The 14,921-nt window shown below is 41.5% G+C and overlaps 1 protein-coding gene across 1 annotated transcript in view; it reads left to right on the plus strand.

Annotated features, from left to right (window-relative positions):
• The first annotated feature begins 4,817 nt into the window (after positions 1 to 4,817).
• PTPN1 (protein tyrosine phosphatase non-receptor type 1) overlaps positions 4,818 to 14,921 on the plus strand; it is an 88,163-nt gene continuing 78,059 nt past the window's right edge. The window contains exon 1 of the mRNA XM_088153104.1: positions 4,818 to 5,240. Coding sequence (XP_088009230.1) covers positions 5,178 to 5,240 — 63 coding nt within the window. The 5' untranslated portion in view covers positions 4,818 to 5,177. The remainder of the gene's footprint in view (positions 5,241 to 14,921) is intronic.

Consider the following 14,921-nt stretch of genomic DNA (forward strand, 5'->3'; position numbering starts at 1 on the left):
CTCTACCAGGAAGCATAAGCTATAAGGCAAACTTTCTGCCTATTTAGGGATATTCACTGTCACCAACCACCAATTACGAACTCAAAGCTTGCATTTTTCACATATGAAAAAAGTTTGGCTCTGATAGAAACCAGGTTAAAATAAGTGCAAACAACCCAGCCCAAGAGTAAAAAATAATATTTGGGCTACACAGAAACATTAAAGCAACTCAATTTTTCATGGATTCATATGTCACCCTAAGCCTTATTTTGTTTAAATATGATTTGTTGAATAAACTGTGCTTTGCTAGGCTCACACAAAATGCTAAGACAAAATCAGACAAAGCACACTGAATCTGTAGGTGAGAGGCTGGATCTCAGGATCTGAGTTAGTGTGGGAGACAGCTCACTGGAGTTTAAGCCATCTTAGGACAAGACCAAGCAGCAGCAGCAAAAGGATTGCGATCTAGCAACACAGACCAGGGACAAACAAGGGACAGCAGATTTGAAATGTTCCGGGTTGTAGGCAATACCTGTTTAGAGATCCAGCAGTATTCTTGGCATGTGCATAGCAGATGTTCTTTACTATCCAAACAGTCAAATATTAGAGCTTTGCACGTGAACTAGGATAGAATAAGTGTTTTAAATCAGTGGCTTCCTCCACTGACTATTCTCCTGCTGCAGATTTTCCCCCCAGTCATTGGGCCTTTTATGCAACTTTTGAGTCCCTATAATGTAATCTTCACAACCAAATACTTCGGCTTTCTCACTCGTAGTGAAAAAAATAATGAGACATAGAAAATGGGAGAGTTCAGAGAACCAGCTGGCTGTTTGTTAGGACTGGCTAATTTTGAATCAAATGTTTTAAATGTACTCAGGTAATTTTTTAAAAATTACGCTGCCTTTGTTAATTATCCTTATGTTATCACATAAATGTCACTACATACCACTAGCAGGCTGAAAGGTTCTCATTTCACGATTAAGAAGCAAAATGTGTCTGTTCCTCACCCAGCTCTGTATCTATAGCAGGAGGAAATGAAGAAATCATCTAGATCAGTGTTTCTCAATCTTGACAACTTTAAGATGTGTGGACTTCAACTCCCAGAATTCCCCAGCCAGTAGCTGGCTGGGGAATTCTGGGACTTGAAGTCCACACATCTTACAGATACCAAGGCTGAGAAACACTGATCTAGAGGCATCCATAGGAGAGAGTCAAAATCTGCAATATGGCAGGTACAGTGAAACCTTACTCTTTTCATGCATGCTTTGCATTTGATCACAATGCCATGCCTACCATCTTGCAGACTTTGACACATACATGCACACACACCCCGTGGATACTCCTGAAATCCTCCACTGGATAACAATTGTAGGAAGGGGCTTCAGAGGGGGGAAAACAGCAGGCCTCCTTTGAGGTCCTGCAAGCCAGAGGGTTTGTTCTGATTAAGTCCATGGGTTGGTGGAACTTCATCTTGTGCTTGAGTTAAAAAGTTCAGAAGAGCTCTTGCACTATATGCATTTTACATATCATGTAGCAACTCATATTTCCTTGCTTGCCTTCAGTAGGCTTCACCAACTTGCTCCCTTTCAAATGTGTTGGATTATAGCATGTGGAATTCTATGCCAATACTTCTGAAGCAGGTTAGATTGTTGTATGCAGTTACTGTTACAGTTACTCTACTGCATATGAAGTGTTTTGAACAGGTGAATATACTATATAAATATTATATTAGTAAACTTATTATAAGCCTGACTTTGATGTTTTGACTTAACACTATTAAGAGGCTTTCCTCTCTTGCTTCAGCAGATGGCAGCACCTGGCTGAATTTCTCCAGGCTCAGAAGATAAGCAGCCTCAGGCCTGGATAACCCTTGGATGATAGACTACTAGCGAGTCCCAGGGCTATAAACTGGATTTGGAAATTGAAAAATATCCCAGAATAAAGCAATAGCAAGCTTCTTCTGCGCCATTGCCAAGACAATTGCATGGACATGTCCATGAAATCACCAGGAACTGTACTCAACTGAGATTTTCCCTTTGTATTTGTTACTACCTTACTAATAAAATATTAGCTTCCCGAAAGAACTCTATCTGTAAGATAATCTACTTCCTCCAGGTGCTTTGAAGCAGCTGCCCGACTACTTTCTCAACAACTTTCCCTTAAAAGGGAAAGTTGGCGACTGGATGAAAGTTGTCCTGATCCGTTGGAGCCAGTGATGATTTCTTGAGGAGAGGCTGGATCATGGCCTCCTTCAAAGCCATCAGAATCGCTCCCCCTCTCAAGGAATCATTCACCACCACATGGATTCAAATGTGTGTCAGCTCCTGGAAGACCATGAAGTGGTTGGTCTGTAAAGACCTTGAAAACAAGGCCAAGATTACCAGATGTCAGCATGGATTTGTCATGGACAAGTCTTGTCAGACTAACCTTATCTCATGGGGAACTTTCTCACTATATTGGGGGAAGTAAATTGTAGGTAAATACAACATATCTTGATTTGAGCAAAACCCTTGATAAAGTACCCCATGACATTCTGTAGCAAGCTAATTAAGTGGAAACTGGATGACATGACAATTAGCTGGATATATAGCTAGCTTGAAAATCATACTCAGAGTGCTCATCAATAGATACTCATAAAATTGGAGAAAGGTATTGAGTGGGGTGCCACAAAGTTAGTCCTGGGTCTGTACTTTTTAAGTTTCCTAATGCTAATCAACTTTATAGAAGATACATGATTGAATGAGATTGTTAATTCTCTAGAAGACATATATATATAATTCTCTAGAGAATAAACATATACCGTTTATTCTCATGCCCACTCATCATCAAGACTGGATTCTCACAGGAACTGATTAACCAGATTTACTGAAAGGAAAAAAGAGGTCAAGTTATAGAATTTTGGAAATTGGATATATGTACTTTAGCAACCCCATGTATCAATAACTTTGTTAGAGTGGAGATTCTTTGATCCTCTTGCTAACTACCACTTGAAGCTATGGGGAGGTTGCTACTCACTTGATTGATATAGGAAGAATATGTAGATATTCTGACTCTGATATATATATATATATATATATATATATATATATATACATACATACATACATACATACATACATACATACATACACACACACACACCATCACCACCACCACACTAATTTTCTTTTTGGGTAAGCAATATTATGCAGAATGCAGAAAATGAGTAAGAAATAGTAAAACAAAAAGGAAATGGATATTAGATATAGTCTGTCTAAGATTTCCTGCGAATTATTCAAGTTCTCAGCCAGGAATAAATAGAAATTAATTAATTGAATTAACAGAAATACATTCAAAATTAAAGTTGGTAAGTTAAAGACATAGACTGAAAGTAACATGATATTGAGCAGAGATGAATGCAAAAGTTATTCATTTAGGATACAGAAATCAAATGCAGATATGAAAAATCAGTGATAACTGACTTGGTCATAATACTTCTAAAAAGGATCTTGGAATGTAGTTGACTGCAAACCAAACATGAGCCACTAGTGTGATATGGCTGTAAAAAAGCCTGTGGTTTTAGGCTGCAGGAACAGAAGTGTGTTTTCAAAATCATGGGAAGAAATCATTCCAAGTTATTGTGCATTGACCAGACCCCACTTCTAATAAGATGCTTAAGAAAGCTTTTTCAAAATATACTCACAGTTGTTGATGGGGGAGAAAAGGGGGAAAGAGTGGATAGGGATAAGAAGCCAAACCACTTTAGAACTTAAAGCTAAATTAAGTCTTCCATAAAACTGTGACCTCCAAAAGTGTTGCATTTCAACCCCACCAACTGTCCAGATTCAAGTAGGGCTTCCATATCTGGGTGACTGCTAGAGCAGGGTTCCTCGACCTTGGCAACTTTAAGACGGGTGGACTTCAACTTCCAGAATTCCCCAGCCAGCCTTGCTGGCTGGGGAATTCTGGGAGTTGAAGTCCACCCGTCTTAAAGTTGCCAAGGTCGAGGAACCCTGTGCTAGAGGATGGCAAAGAGATGAAGAAAATTCTAGCCATCTACTGGCCCTCCAGAGTTTTGCTGCCATGGGTACATCTTGAAATGTACCCAGGACAAACAGTACAGGATTCCATATTCTAATCTTAAAAGAGCAAGCATATCCTGTGAAATGCACAGCTTTCAGTAAAAAAAAAATAAAAAAAAAAATTAAACCCTTCCTGTTATTTATTCCTCACATTTCTATACTGCCAGAATCTATTGAGCCCTTCTTCTTCCTACTTTACCGAGTTTGATTCAACTAGGCAGCTATTTTTTACAGAGGTTTGGTTCACAAGCATGTTCATCTGTTAAGGGATGCAGAAAACCCACGTCGACGGCAGAGCAATATATTCAGATATTTGCAAGGGCGGCGTTTCTCAACCTTGAAGAGGTGTGGACTTCAACTCCCAGAATTCCCCAGCCAGCGACGATCATCTTGATCTCTCCGCCGTAAGATCGGAAAGCTTTTGTTCTCAGCTTCAGGTCGCCCCAGTTGACCGCGCTCTGGAACCTTAAACTAGATGGCAGCAAAGCGATCCTCGACCCGCTTTGCTGCCCTCTGAGGGCCGCCGTGATTTCTGCAGCCCAGCTCCGGTAAAGCCTAGGCTGGGGCTGATGGGAGTGGGAGTCCCACGCAGTTAGACTTTTGCAGATCTTTGCTACACCGGTCACGCTGCGATGCCTATCAGCTAGCGGCCCGTCCGTGCCTTCGAGACCTGTCCGCCTCGGGTCCCCAAAGAGGGGCGCGTGTGCTGCGAAGGTTGGCGGGGGGGGATCGGGGGGGTGGAATAAGCTCCCCGGACGCCGCACATGCCCAGAGGCACTCTCGGATTTGCGCTTGGCCCTCGCGGCGCCGGGCGCTAAGCCGCGCAGCGGACCAGCCTCCTCCCCGGGAAGTTCCCCGCTCCGTCTCTCGCGCCGAGACTCGGGCGCCCGCCGGCTTCCTCCACTCGGGGAGGACCATCCGGAAGGCTGGAGGCTGCTTGCGTAGTTCCCGTGTGGGCTGGAAGGGAGCGAGAAGGAAGGGGAGGCGCTATCCGAAGCCACCAGGCAGCGAGAGCCGCGGCGGCGGCGGCGGCGGCGGCGGCGCTCCGGGCAGCGGCGGGGACTCGCCCTGGCGTCCGAGCAGCGGCAGCGGCAGCAGCGGCAGGCGGGGGCCAGCCAGGCCTGGGCCCCCCGCAGCATGGAGATCGAGAAGGAGTTCCAGCGGCTCGACCAGGCGGACAGCTGGGCCGCCATCTACCAGGTGAGCCAGCCGGGAGAAGCGCGCCGGGACCTGCGCGGCCGGGAGCGGACCGGCTGCTTCTTTGTCCGCTGGTCCACCGGCCCCTTCCCCCCCCCCCCGCACCCCACGCCTCCTCCCCGCAGAGTCGCTCTCGACGCTCGGACAAAGCTCTCGCCTTCCCTCCCCCGGCTCGCTCCCGTAATCTCGTTTCGATCGGCTCCAACTCCGATCCGGGCTCTCTCTTCCGCGCGCGGGTTGGCACGGGTCCCCGGCATCAGACGCAGGACGGGTGTCCGTCCCTGGCAGCCCCCTCCCTCGCAGGGGACCCGTCCCCGCATGGAAGGCTCGCCCGGGAGAGGGTGACTTGCATTGTGTGCGCCCTGGAGCCGGGGTGTGCGTGTGCGTGTGTCCCCCGTAGAGGAAGGAGGAAGACAGGGGTTGAATAATGGCCAGAGGAAGTCCAGAGAACCCTGTTAATTTCTTAATACAGATGGCCGTTCTGCTAAGTGAAGGAGGGGGCAGATCTGTAGGGCTCTGTTTTATCTTGTCTACCCCATTGATCCGTTTTCTGTCCCTCGACTTCCCAGGTTTTCCAGGGTCTGCCCCCCCCCCCATGAGGTTTCCGGAGGGGGTTATCACTTGACTCTTGAAGATAGGCTTGCTTGCCATCTGCTTGGGGCAACTCCTCCATTAGGGCATCTCTAATTAAGAGCCTTTTGCACAGTGCCCTGGAGCAGTTATATGAAGGATCCATGTCCTTGTGCCTGTTCGTCTTGGAAGCCCCTAAGGCTAATAATTTCTCCGCCCACCCTGATTTTTTGTGGAGAAGGAAAACGTGATCCCCATTTAGGCTTCTGTTCCCCAGAGTTAGGACTCATAATCTCTGTATCTGATTTGTTGCCTGCCACGGATGGAGTCCGCTTGCTAGTTGTGATCTTCCCTTAGAGATACTCATCCCCCTACGTGTTCCCTGGACATTGTGGAAAGGGTGTCTAAATATGTGTGTTTTATTTTTTGTTTTTTCAACATGCAGATACTCCTTTCTGAGATGCGTGTGTGAAAACTTGAAAGTAGTTTTTCTTTCTTTCTGGTAGTGTTTGCAATTTGACCTTATTTCTGGAACATTGAGATACATTCAACACATAGCAACGGTGTGATTGAAGCTTGGAAGAATATAATTTCCCTTGTATTTTTAATCAAGTTTTTGAACTGCTCTTGGCAAGTTGCATGGGATAGAAGTCTATAGAAAAGGCACAATGACTAGGTCTTTGGATTAAGAGTGGGGTGCTTGAGCCCCATAGTATCATTCCAGATTAGAAAGGATCGATACATTTAACTCAGTGCTGTCAACCTAGCAAGTTAAAATATAATCCTAAGAATATTTGGAGAGTTGTCACACACTCCCATTTATAGGGTAGTTGGCTTTTGAGGACAAAGAACAATGGGGAAAAATGTCAAACTGGTACAGGAGGCAGTGAGATGAAAATGGACAGGGAAATCTAATGAACATACTGTTTCTTGGGCTGTCAGGCTTAAAAGGACCTGGTCTTGATAGCTGAGATTGGCTGGCATCCTCCTTCTCCTTCTCCTTCTCCTTCTCCTTCTCCTTCTCCTTCTCCTTCTCCTTCTCCTTCTCCTTCTCCTTCTCCTTCTCCTTCTCCTTCTCCTTCTCCTCCTCGTACATATTTATTAAGGGCCAATATTTGACTGCTTGGGGATTTTGGTGAGTCAATAATAAATCTCTACAGAAGGGATGTTCTCCCCAGCCCTGTAACAGGGACCTCCTTTTAGCTTGGAGTTTTGTAAGATCTGTTTTAATGGCATTGATGGTATTTTAGTTCATATGCTGCCAGGCTAAATCAATATGTGAGATTAGTCTGAGCTAATATTCTCTCTGTAGGGGAGATGAATGAATTTATCCCTTGCCATGGGGATTTTGGAGAGTGGAAAAGTTGCCTGAGCAATTTTTTTCCTTGTAATCATGCTAGGAAATGTTGAAACAAAATCTTTTGTAAAGCTTGATGAGCTAAGAATGCATACACCATCAAATTATGAATTAAGGGTGCTGTCCTAGGCATTCGCAAAATTGCTGATTTCAGTAGAGTTTGACTGATAGCTTTCAGAGCTGGGTGTATCCACTGTACAAGGAGAGATCTGGGATTGTGTGGGGTTTTTTTGTTTTGCTTTGTTTTGTTTTTGGAGGGGGGAGTGCTCTTCAGTATGCTTTGCATTATTGAAAGTTAGAGTAACAGGGTATTTGCTAATCTGGCCTTGAAATGTCAGCTACTAAGGTAGCAACACAGTTATTTCTCCTTTAATTTTGTTCTCTTACCATAGCTGTACTGAATTGGGCTGGGAAGTCTGTATCAGCGAAACATAAGAAATTAGGTCAAGGTGGCTGCTTTGTTCCTGGAATTTTTACACTATGTGCTTTGCATAATATCACTCCTTAATGTGCTAGCAAGCTGCAGTACTTGCTTTTTTACTAAAAGCACAGTAGACCTATCTTGGAAGGCTGCAATTCTTGCAAATCCTTGAAAAGTGTGTATATTGGTTCTACAACAGATATTTTAAGTTTGGGTCAGGAATAGAAATTAGGTCTCTTCTAATATTTGGAGAATATGACTGAATATTTTCTCTGTAAGTCCCACCTGGGCCAGGTTCACCGTGGCCCCCAAGCATGCAAGTTCCATAGCCTTGAAGTGTTTTATTTCCTCTCACTCCATCACCCGCTGTCTTACAGGGAGTTATCCAGTTCTTGTATATATAAATATGGAGCTGTTTCTCATCAGCTCTCATATTTAGTTTCTCCTTTCCCATCAACTGAGCTGATGGGATTTTGCATTTCCTGATATTTAATTAAATAAGGCTATGTCTCTTAGAGATGCCCCTGTTCTCCTATTATGACCGCTTTCCCCCCTATTAAACTGTTTACATAAATTGCTTTTTTTCACAAAGCCTTGGTGCACCTAGTCATCACAGTGCATCCTTTGTAGCAAAAGGCTTCCTTTCCCTAGTTTAAATCAGCCCAAGGCATATTCTCTTTAATCATGCTCCTTTGCCTTAAGAGAAGTCCATATAAAAGCAATGAGCTGTTTTTCTTGTTGGATTTCTGCGATACCTGCAGGGCTCTGCCTCCTGCTTCTCCAAGTGGCAAATTAACTTGGATGTGGCAGACAGCTACCAATTTAGAATTTCAGTGGGAGTAGACAAATTTGTGAAGGATCAGAGCGTTAAGGGCTACCAACTGGGATTCCTTTCTCCTGTATCATGGACAGCGTATCTTAAGTACTCACTGCTAGGGAGCAACAAGGGAACAGCAACTGTAATTTCTGGTTTAGCAGTTAAATACAAAACTAGTCTTCAAAGTCTGAAAATAATGTTATCTGATCAGTGAGCTGTCTTGGCTCTCTGGAGAAGGCTCTAATGCTGGGAAAGGTGGAAGGAAAGAGAAGATGACCAACAGGAAGGTGGATGGACTCAGTTACAGTGGTGACTGTATCTCAGCATTGTTGGAAGACCTGAAAGAACAAGTTAGGAATAGATCGTCATGGAAAAAATCTATCTATGTGGTCGCTTGGAGTCGAAAATGACCTGATGGCACTCTGTCTGTCTTGTTTTGCGTAGCTTATGCTTACTCCTGATGGTAGAGCAATATAATTATAAGCAATTTTTTAGTATATCTTGTGTGAGAAGCAACATTTATTTACCCTATTTATTTCTTTACAGTATTTGTAGACTTCCCCAACCAATTAAGACTCTGAATGATGTACAACAAAGCAAAAATAAAATAAAAGAAGCAACAATATTGAATTAATCGAAAATAATATATAATGCAATTACACAAACAAATAGATGCCCACGACCAACTGGGGCCAATGGCATGGTGAAATAAAATGCATTTACCAGTCTAGCAAAATACAGGGAGGGAAGGGATTCAATTTCTTCTGGGGAAAGCGTGTTCCATAATATAGGATCTATTACTAAAAAAGTCTGTAATCTAACCCACCTGCTATAAACTTCTTGTAGGTGGGGGCAACTCTTAACCCTCTAGAGGTTCAGACCAGACAGGAAAATTTGATTTTGACAGGGCAGTATCTGATGTATCTTGGTGACTTTTCCTGCCATGATCACAACTAAGCCAAGACTATTTTGCTTTTATATGCATGAATTTTTAATCATATTTGGGTTTTTTTTGAACTATGGAACATGTTTGTAATTTCAGTCTGTGTAAATACGTGTTTGCTAATGACATGTTTTTCCTTATGCAGATAGTTATAATCATATCACCCCCATCTTCAAGGCCTAGGTTTAATTAAAATAAAGGTTAAATTGCTTGTCATAAAACTTTCAATCTTACTATTTCACAGTACCTTCTAAAGAAGCTTTGCAAAAGTTTGTAAATGAAACCATTGGTCATATATGTATATGTATACTTTTGATGTAAAGCAAAAGTTGTGGGCAACTGTGAATGCATTCACAAATGTTTCAAACCCATATTAATTTTTACTAGCCTGTCTTTCCAAATATATGTTTGTGAGTGTTAATTTTTTGTGGTCAAAAAAAAAAAAGGGGGGGGGAGAAACAAATTGGTCCTCAAAATTGAATCAGGTTCCAAGTCAGTCTTTTGGTAGCTCCTCCCTCATCATGATATTGAACTCACCAGCAAATCATACTGGCAGCACAATTTCCTGCTGATTTTCAGTAGGAAGTGAATAAAAAAAGGTTAAATGCCCCTATAAAATGTAAACACATCCCCAAATGGGGAAGAAATGACCCGTTCTTGCTGATGGTGGTGTCTAGTGGCTGAAAAAGAAATTGAATGTTGTATACCAGTGTTTCTCAACCTTGGCAGCTTGAAGATATGTGGACTTCAACTCCCAGAATTCCCCAGCTAGCATGGGAGTTGGAGTCCACACATCTTCAGGTTGGCAAGGTTGAGAAATCCTGTTGTATACTCCTGTGCTAAACCATGTTATGGTTGAAGTACAAACCTAGCTAATTGTTGCTTACTCAGCAAAGCATGGTCAAACAAGTATTGGCTTATTATAATATGTGAAGAAAGTCACCATCTTCCAGTATACATAAATTTTTTGACCCAACAGTGATTCTTACTTGTCACAGATTACTAGCTGAATGTTTGTGAACCAGCACCAAGAACAAGCTGTAATTATAGTAGAAACATATGGTCTACCCACTTCTTTATTTTTAGGTTTGAAATGTAGGTTTTCGTTTCTTACAGGGAAATTTCTAACTGCCCCCCCCCCCCAACATCTTTGCCTTTGAAAAGGCTAGAAGGTTGAGGATGGATCATAAATGGTTGAGCAAGCAGCTTCCTGGGTGACACTGAATGCATTCAGATGTGTTGTGGAAACTTTTAAGAGACTTCTATAGAATTATATGATATAACATTGTTTTTTTTTAATCTTAGTAAAGTAAGAGAGCCAGTGTAGTATACTGCTTAAGATGTCAGGCTGAAACTGGGAAGATGAAGGTTCAAAGCTGCACTGTATCACAGAGCTCAGTGGACAGCCACTCTCCCAGGCCAGCATTTCACAGGGTTGTTGTTTTGAGGAATAAAAGTAGGGGAGGCCACTATAAAAGTTGCCTTGAATTCTCAGAGGAAAGCCAGAATTTAAATTTAAATTTACTTTATTATTATTGTCAGTATTATCATTATTTATTAAACCCTTTGGAAAATTGATTGTAGTCACCTCAGAAAAAAGCATGCTTGATTAAGTTTGAGGGCAAAATTAGGCTAGTAGGTTTTCTCTGAAGACATTCTGTTTTGTTGCTACAGTACCTGGGAACAACCTGACAAGCATATTTATTCATACCTGCCATTGGAGAATCGGTAGCGGGCTTCTAATGAAATGTGCAACAGAAAAGGTCACAGGAGAAGCTGGATAATCAGGATGAACAGATTTTATGCCAAGAAAATCTGCTTTACTAAAGAGGCCATATGAAACGCATGAACCGGTTCTTACATCATGCTGACCATAAAGTTATTGGTTTGATTTTGGCTTAGCTCAACATGAGAACCCAGCTTTTGTGCTTTATAAAACTCAGTTTAGGAGGAACCTCACTGGTTTGGCATTAACTTGTGAATGAGTACATCCATTATGGCAGCCATTTTTTGAACACACAAGCCTTATCATGGTATATATTTGGGGGGTGAACAATGACTTGCTATCAAAATTCCAAATATATCTACCAGCCTAAGAAAATTGTCTCTTCCTGCTCCAGTGGATCTCATATGAAGAACAGAATTATGACACTATAATTGTTCAGAAATGGTGCTGATATTCCAGGCAATATCATACAAAAGTAGTCTCATTATTTTTCTTTTTCTCCTAATTGTGTGAACTTTCAAGATAGTGGACTATGAAAAAATGTTTGGGTTTCAATTTTACCTTGTTCTGGTTCTGGTAGACTACACTTGAATTTTAATGGTGCAGTCTAACAAAAGCTAAGCATTATGGGAAACAAAAAAGTGAACGTTTTAATTTTTTCTGAAAAGAATGCTATATTCTGAGTTCGTGTTACGTAGTGTGACAGACATGGCTGTGACACGGAGTTCTTGTTGGAAGTACTTTGGCATTTGGGTGCCAGATGGTTTGCCACAAATTCTTCAGGGCATAAGAGTTTGGGAAGGATGCCCAGGACAAAGGCAAAGAATCCAATCTGTTTCACAGCTTGTACCCACATCTCAGAAAATGTTCAAATAACTCACCGCTTCTCTGGAAATAAATGGGTATGATTCTCAGAGGAACAGATGATACAGTAAACCTGTACTTCTACTAGGCTGGGTTCAGACTGTAGATGAAAACTCCTATGGTTAAAGTGCTTCTGCAGCATGTGCATTTGGGACTTTATATGGAAAACTAGCATGTCAGAGATGGTGAAGCTTGGTTCCTATTGTGTGGCTTCCTGTCATCGTGGTTCTTTGGTATGTAGGAGCATTATATCCAGTTTTGTCAACTCATGCGGTAGAAAGGACCAATTAACCTTCAGGTAGTGAAACATGCTTCATTTGATGACTCCCTGACTTAGAAACTCCCTTTTGGAAGGAAATAAGCTAAACAGAAAGAGAGCTGATTAATCCAGGGGTGTAGGGTTTTTATTTTCAAGAAATGTGTCTGAAAAAGGAAGAATTCAGAAGTGGAACCTTCTCTTTTCAGTCTGAAATAAAGCATTTGTTCTTAACATCTCTTTTTCCTCCATGGGCCAACTACTCCTGGGATCATACTGGATATTGCATTAAATTCATGAATGTAATTCATGTGCGTTTAAAAAAAAATTAAATAGGTCAGAATTGGAATCTCTATCTCAGAAGAATCTCAACTGATGCCCTTCCAAGAGTTTGAGGTGATAGAAGAAATCATAATACTCCCTCCCCAACCTCTGTTGTCTAGTTGCTCCTGTTTATATAACCAGGATTGCTAATTGTACTATGAAGACAAAATTGGGTCACATAACTGACATGGCATCTAGTTTGGAACCAAATCTCACTTTAAGGGATGGCATCTTGAACGCATAAGTATTATCTGATCTTGTGATGGAATGGTGTTATGAAGGCCACGCTCAGGGAGATAAGTGTTTCCTTAGCCCCCAACAGGAGCGTGGGAAGTTTAAGAAGATGAGACTGGCACCACCCTAAGGAATTCACAGTGTTATGGCTTGCCGGCTTGGGAACTTAAGTTCAGTCTGGAGAGATTTCTGTCTTGAGGTGGAAGCTAATAAACGCAACAGAACTGTATTTGCACTGTCTCGTGGAGTTCTTTGGGCTGAACCTGACAGATCTCCTTCGAACCCACTTTGAAGAAGTACATTCTTAGACTGCTCCCAAATGTGCTGCAGTTTGCATTTCCAGCCAGCCTGAGGCTTTTCTGCCTGGAATTCTGGGAGTTGAAGCCCACACATACTAAAGTTGCTGAGATTGAGAAACACTGGTCTAGCAGTTGCAATCCTGCATACCTCAAAGTGAGTGTGCTGGCAAGGCCAATATCTAGAACAGTGCCACTTTGTGAGTGTGCCTTTGCAGGAGCCTTGACACCTCATGACTACTTGGAAAAGTCTCTTTTTGGAAGTGGTTTGCCACTGCGTCCGTCCTAGGGCTGACAGGGAGTGACTGGCCCAGAGTCACCCAGTTGGTTTGGTTCCTAAGGTAGAACTAGAACTCCCAGTCTCCTGGCTTCTACTGCAGTGTCTTTAACCACTATGCCAAACTAGCTCTCCAGACAATAGTACATACAGAACAGGTATCAGATAAAGGATGAGTCTGCAAGGATGGTCATCAGATTAAATGAGAAAGTTCTAGTATATAATGCTTTGCAAGGCAAGATATTGGTGTGCTTTTAGGAAACATCTCAGTGGTGGATAAATGACTCATAAAGCTGTATGTTAATATCAGTGAAGAGAATCCACTTGTAAGGTAGAATGATGTTGGGCAAGAGCTGGCAGCCAGACAAAGCAATGTTTATGGTACCAGAACAGTATATTTAGAGGATTGCCTATGTTACTGGCAGTTAGAATAAGCAGTATTCCCAGAAGGAAAGAAATTAATGTATAAAGCAGGCAATTTTTAAGTTGTGTTCAGCTTGTAAGATAATAGTTATAGTTTGTGATATTTTCAGATCTTGGATATTTAAGTGACAGTTTGCCTCCTGTGTATTCCTAAATTTTATAACTGCAGAGCTTTGCAAGCAGAAGTTTTTTTTTTTTTAATGTGATGGAATTTTCAGTTTGCTAATACTGATCTAATATAATTGAGGCCTAAAACGTTTAAAATTGTTAAAAGCTTTAACATTGAACTGGGCAAGATGTGAAAATATTTCTCAAATGTAAAGAACAATTCTGCAAAAATATGTGCATACATAATTATGTTATGTTGCTCATGTCTATTTTAACCTTTGATATCACTGTTTAAATAAACCTCATTAAAGTTTCGCATAAAATGCACTCTAGAGAAAGATAGTGTGACTTATTCTACAGAGTTTTGGCTGAACAGTTCTGATGAATTATCTAGGTACACAAAGTCCTGCAATGGCAGGAGTTAGGTTTTTTTTTTTAAATGGATTTTCTAGAAGATTAAAGACTTACAAATTATGCTACTGTAATTGTATTTCTCATGGTCACAATTTTCTACTGACCTTGAGTATTGGGTCGTGGAATGTATGTATTTTTCAACTGGAAGCCAGTATCTTATAGAATTTGTTGTTTGGAAAGTTACATCTCAAAATCTTAGTAAAAATCCAGTAAAAGAGACAGAAGTTTAGGACCTATTGATTTTGAAAGTCATCCTCTAATCTGCCTGTATGTTTTCCACTGTTTTAATTTTAATGGGTTCTTATTTTTAAAATGAATTCATCATTTTTGCTCAAAGCTAGGGTGACTCATCCTCTCCAGACCGAAAGGCCACATGCAAATTTGTTCCTGAATATTACAAAATGCAGAGAAGTGTAAAAAACCAGGTTCTTCAGCCAATTTGTTTTGGGATGACAAAAACTCTTACTGAGATTCTTAGGAAAACAAGTGATTGCATTCCCAAATGGCATAGTTGTCCAAACAGAGGATGTTATTTAAATTAGAACAGGTATGGTTTCCCTGCATTGTTTCTTATTAAATATAAAGTATGGGTTTCGATTTTTTAAGTTGTATACATACATAAACTGTTTGGGCTGAGTTTATATCAAACAGTCA

Source organism: Python bivittatus, unplaced genomic scaffold, assembly GCF_059951505.1.
Source record: "Python bivittatus isolate LINGU-HERP-01145 unplaced genomic scaffold, Pbiv_v1 ctg000700_np1212, whole genome shotgun sequence".
Classification (NCBI taxonomy): domain Eukaryota; kingdom Metazoa; phylum Chordata; class Lepidosauria; order Squamata; family Pythonidae; genus Python; species Python bivittatus.